The following is a 5,614-nucleotide window of genomic DNA, read 5'->3' as shown; positions in this document are numbered from 1 at the left end:
TTCATTCCCTGTGTACTGGAAACATGTGCAGTTGATGTCTTGGAAAAGATGAGGAGGCAGTTTAGTGAAAGCTGTGACCCTTTGGTTCTGAGTTGGGAAGAAAATGTTATACCACAGGGAATGTACCCAGCACTGGTGGTCAGTCTCTTGAAGGAAGAATTTAAGATGTTAAAGAGACAGGTACCTTATCGTAATGCCATCAAGCTACAATCAACAGATTTAGGAGTTAACGTTCTACTGGTGGATACTATCGAGTGGTTGGAGATACATTGTGATGGACCTGCTGGTCCAGTACAGGATGTATGTCCAAAGCTAAGAGTCCTAGTCCATGGATCCATACAGTCTGTCTCCAGCAAGTTTTCTTACAGTAGCAATACATTGGAGGGAACTCTTTGCCAAGCCTGTACAGCTGGTGTATGCCGTTGTAACAAAGCTGGAACTAGTATAACATGCACTAATGGTGACTGCAGTAAAGCAAGGGAAATAGGATCACGTCAGTCCTGCTGGTTTAGTAAGTAATGATAGTGAAAACTGATGTTTAATTTACCTCTCATTAATTTAGAACCACCAGCTACAGATTCGGTTCCTTGTGGAGCATCTGCTGATGAAGTTTCATCTGATAAAAGTACAAGTAAAAGTGAGTGTACAGTGAACTATAGTTCATGTACTATCATAAATATTTTATTATTACAGAAAAGACACCAGAGCTGAAACAACTAATGAAGATATTCATGCCATCAGTTAATCATTATGAGCTAATAGGAATAGGATTAGATGTTGATGTATCTGATCTTCAGCCACTACCTACCATGACTATTATGAACCTACGCCTTGTCTTCCAGAGGTGGATGGATTCAGGTGAAGATGTTAACTGGGATAAACTAATTGAAGTGTGTGAGGATTTTCCAGAGCAGCTTGGTAAAGCAAAGAATAAACTAGACAATTTTCTCCTGCAAACTAAATAAAATTTTAACTTAATATTATTATCTTTTTATAGCTGCATGCCACTCGACATGAGTTATTAATAACATTATTATTACTTTACATGTATGTAATGGTTTTTAATATTATAAAATTTTGTCAAAATTTTTACATATAATATTATAATCCTTGTTGTTACTAATAGTCAAATCATGCGTTTGCCCCATTACATACATGCAGTGCAGCAACTTTAATCATTTGATCTATAGTCGGTTTCAGTTGAGAAGAAACCACCACCACCCCTTATAACTTTTTTGTCACTAATGCTAGCAAATTGAAATTTGGTATAGCTGCATAACGGGTTCTTCCGAAAATCCTTACCAATTTTTGAGTTTCTAGGTACTCTGGAAGGTTCTAAACGGGTTCTTCCGCTTGAGATGAAAGGAGCTGCCATGACGAATCGTGTGCGTCACTCCGATGAATATCATTTGCATCTCATTACATTTAGTCAAAAAATAATGTTTTTTTATTTAAAAAATAAAACAAAACATATCAAGCTCTCTAGACCTACTAATATAGAGCGGTTGCAGTGACGTCACTTTTTGACGTCATAATTACTTCCGTATGGCAAAAATTAATGAGCCTCATTCGTTTACAGCAGCAAAGTTGCTTCTTCTATAACTTCTTTTACACAGCACAAGGCAGAAAAGGAGTACAATTCTAGCAGTAGTAAGCAGAAAAGTAGCGATAGCAATAATAACAGGAGTAACAAGGCAATCCTGTGTTCACTTTGGCCGCGTCACTGGTTCTCTATCTGAGGACTTTTTGCTTCCTTTGCATCCCTGAGTCCAGGAAAATGAAAGAGCAGCATGAATTAGCCATGCTCATAGTTAAGGAAGCCTGCCAGAAGAGTTTATAGTGCTGTACAAATGAATGGCAAAGTAGCCATTTTGCCATGCGGAAGTAATTATGACGCGTGCTGTGACGTCATATGAAACCGCTCTATTCAACCTGGAGCTTTCTCTTGAGGATAATTCTTGCTATATCACTCCACAGCCTTCTCAATCTTAGTTGTGTTCTTCATTGCCAGTACACTCGTTGCTTTCTCTTGAGGATAATTCTTGCTATATCACTCCACAGCTTTCTCAATCTTAGTTGTTCTTCATTGCCAGTACACTCGTTGCTTTCTCTTGAGGATAATTCTTGCTATATCACTCCACAGCCTTCTCAATCTTAGTTGTTCTTCATTGCCAGTACACTCGTTGATTCACCCGTATTCCGAGCTCTATACCAGCTTAAAACAGGCACCAAAAACAAGAAAAAGATAGATGGAGGCAGCAGCAATCACTGTAGAGGTACAATAGATAGTAAAGTAAGTTAAAAGAGAAGAAACGCTCGAAGAATGACAGAGCTTGCAGATTGCAGCCATGTTCGGGCGGGGCTACATGTGACGTTTTAATGACGAAAATATTGATTTACTTCCGTTTCTTCTCAACTGAAACCGACTATACCCATGTGTATACATGTGGTGTATCTAGGAGTGTAAAGGGTCACTCCTGGGAGGAGGTCCTTCTTCAACAACCCATTAGTCATATCAATCTCATTAACTTGACCACTTGTGAGACAATAGACAATGTAATGACTTCTAGTGTAACATTAAAAGATTGATACTTTTATCTTGTGTATTCATCAATGGATCTGGTGTAATGTATCAGACAATGTAGGATATGGTATGCATTCACCACCAGTCCTATATAATGACTATCACTCACTTCTCATCAATACTACAATCATTCTATGCATCATTGTTGTTAATCTATTAGCTGCTAAAAGAGCATTAACTGGTAGTTGTTTTCAATACCTTGTTACCACCTCAAGGTTTGAATTAAAGTGTGAGCAAGAAAAGGAGGTAGTGGAATAAAGCTGTATTTGTAAGAAAATATTATTCAAAAACAAAATAAATGCAACGACCAAAACAACAAAATAATAATAATAACAATAATAATAAATAAAATGAAATAATTATTGTCCATTAATAAAGTCCTCATCAGAGCCTACATGAACTTGCCATAGCAACTACAGAGTCTTCTCCCATTCATAAAACATTGCTATCTTTGTGACTTTGTCTTCCCTGCTTGTACAGCCTTGAAAAGAGAAAAAAACCAGTTTCTTGATCAGAATTTACTCAAACTTTTGACACAACATACATTGTAAGTACATTTAATATCATGTATCAAAAACTTGACTGCATGGTGACCCTGTATAACTTTGGAATAATTTTTGAGCAACTTTAAAAATTTTTAGAACAATCCAAATTTGATCAAACTTTCTATAAAACATAAGTACATGTATAATTCATCATAAAATGTAATAAAAATTTGGAGATTTCTCTCCTTAATTTTGGCAAAAATTTAGCTTGTGATCTTATACAATCCTGTACATGATTGTTTAGCTGATTTTAGAGCAAAATTTAAAAATTCATAAAAAATCAATTTTGATCAAAATTAGCTCCAAGTTTCTACACAAAATAAGCACATGTACAGCACATGCATACAATAGAAAAAATTATGAAGTTAGAGAATTCTCTCCTTCTTAATTGAGGCAAAATTCCCCTTGTGACCCTGAACTACAGTACAGAGGCTTTATTGCACTTTTTGAGCACGCCAAATTAAAAAATTTGTATGAAATTGAATTTTGATTAAAATTAGCTCGAATTCTTTATGCTACATGAGAACATGCATGTGTATATCAGAAAAAGATAAAAAGTTCTTATTTCAATGACAAAATTTGGCCTGTGACCTAGTACTATACAAGGACTTTGGCCAGATGTTTTAGCAACTTTAAAATTCATAAAAAATCAAATTTTGATTTGAATTAGCTCAATCATTAATTAGTATATTTACTTAATAAAATAGTCACAATTAAAATTACCTAATAATATCCATAAATAATAGGGCGATCTCAGTAAAAATGCACCAGATACTGTACAATGTATCTCAAAGTGTCCGATATTCGTTACTTGTACTGAGGCTTGTAATACATTATTGGAATAAACTACATGTACATGTACTTCATAGCATGCATGTACATGTACATAGTAAGTACAGCATGCAAACAATTAACAAAATAGGGATGATGTCAAAGCCAATTTTAGAAAAAAGCATGGGCTAAAGATATGTGGCTCACAAAATTACAAAATTACAAAATTATAGTTGGAATCAGCTCAAACTTTCTACATAGCATAATTATTATTAACATTAATATGAATCAGAGAATGTACAATCATTAATTACACAAACCTCCAAATGCTATTGATAAGACCTTATTCTCCTCAATGAGCCAGGTCTTTACTCTATCAACTGGTATTGGGTCCTTTAGACCAGAACAAGGAGGAGAATAGGGTTCCACTGTTACCCTAACAACCTTAAAAGAGAGAGAGAGGACAGAAGAATAAATGATTAGTTATACATTGTACATGTTTGTAACAATTAATGGTCAATTATAATAATTATAATTAGTCCAATTACTTCTTTGAGTGTGTTCATTTTAACAATAAAGTGAGGTACATGTATCTGGAACATCCTCAGTGTAGTAGTCAATCTTAGATTATCCACTTTGCTAGATACATCAACCAAACTACTTCTACTGATCAATGTCTTTATTGTCTTGAAAAGATCAAAGGCACATCCAACCTCTTTATCTTTGAGTGAGTTAGTACTGAGATCACTAATGAACTGTAAGGCAAACTGACACCTCAGACTAGAGATTGTTGTTATGTCGAGGTTAATGCCTCTCATTAGTAAATTACTCGAGAAAGGCCCAGCTATAAAGCCTGCCTGTACCCCATACTGATGTTTGCTCAATATTTCCCCACTGGCCTACCTGAACAGCCCGACCAACTCACTACCAATGTCTTTTGTGTGTGTGTAGTATTTGTCAATCCATGTCATTGTGAAGCACCTTGTGTACCACGAGTGTGTGTACAATGTACACTTTATAACATAATCACGTGACTATCCACTACATGCTTTCGTCTTTTTTGCATGGGCTCATGGTAACTAACAGGCGATGCAGTCTGGTCTTGAGAACCGGAGGTGGGGTTTCAAACATTTTAACGGGCCCAACTCTCACCACTCTGCCTGCCTGAGGCATGCTGTTGCCATTGGGGACTGGTCATGAGTAGGAATTTCAGGGACTTGGGATATAATTAGTTAGTGTTAAACATGTGTGTACGGGCCCAGCAAATAAATCTTACTAAGAACCTGTATGATCTTACAAGATGTTGTAAGACAAAGTAAGATTAAATCTGTCTTGTAGAATCTTATCAAGCAGTTAAGATGTCAAATAAGATTATGACAAATCTTACAAGATCTTATAAGAATAACAAGGCATGTTTATAATAGAAAAACTGAATGTAAGTGGTAATTATTTGTCTGTTTATAGCTATACTGTACATTTTATTCATTATGAAAAAAAAGAATGAAATGAATTAAGTTAAATCAATGAAGCTCATAATTATTGGATAGTGCTATGACATATGACTTTTTTTGTCCCTGTAGTGGAATATTAATATAAATACATTTTTTAACAATATTTCTTATGGGTATGGCAATGAGCTGCCGATTGTCATCATCAATAAGATTAAAGATGGTACTAATACGATTTCCAGATGTAACATCACAAATTTGCTTGT

The 5,614-nt window shown here is 35.3% G+C and overlaps 1 protein-coding gene across 1 annotated transcript; it reads left to right on the top strand.

The window, feature by feature from the left end:
- Nucleotides 1-6: 6 nt before the first annotated feature.
- On the top strand, nucleotides 7-1,034 carry LOC109587019 (uncharacterized). Its single transcript, XM_020003244.1, has 3 exons — nucleotides 7-511; nucleotides 563-637; nucleotides 694-1,034. Exons 1-3 carry the CDS (start codon nucleotides 49-51, stop codon nucleotides 963-965), a joined length of 810 nt encoding a protein of 269 aa, XP_019858803.1. The 5' UTR covers nucleotides 7-48; the 3' UTR covers nucleotides 966-1,034.
- Nucleotides 1,035-5,614: the final 4,580 nt, after the last annotated feature.

The sequence above is a fragment of the Amphimedon queenslandica genome, unplaced genomic scaffold, assembly GCF_000090795.2.
Source record: "Amphimedon queenslandica unplaced genomic scaffold, v1.1 AMPQUscaffold_12713, whole genome shotgun sequence".
Classification (NCBI taxonomy): Eukaryota; Metazoa; Porifera; class Demospongiae; order Haplosclerida; family Niphatidae; genus Amphimedon; species Amphimedon queenslandica.
This window is presented reverse-complemented; position numbering and strand designations above follow the sequence as displayed.

Bases quoted from the DNA above. Each gene is read 5' to 3' on its own strand.
- LOC109587019 (XM_020003244.1), top strand. From the start codon at position 49: ATGAGGAGGCAGTTTAGTGAAAGCTGTGACCCTTTGGTTCTGAGTTGG. The intron at 512-562 runs GTAAGTAATGAT...TCATTAATTTAG, and splicing joins ACGTCAGTCCTGCTGGTTTA to AACCACCAGCTACAGATTCG. The intron at 638-693 runs GTGAGTGTACAG...TTATTATTACAG, and splicing joins TGATAAAAGTACAAGTAAAA to AAAAGACACCAGAGCTGAAA.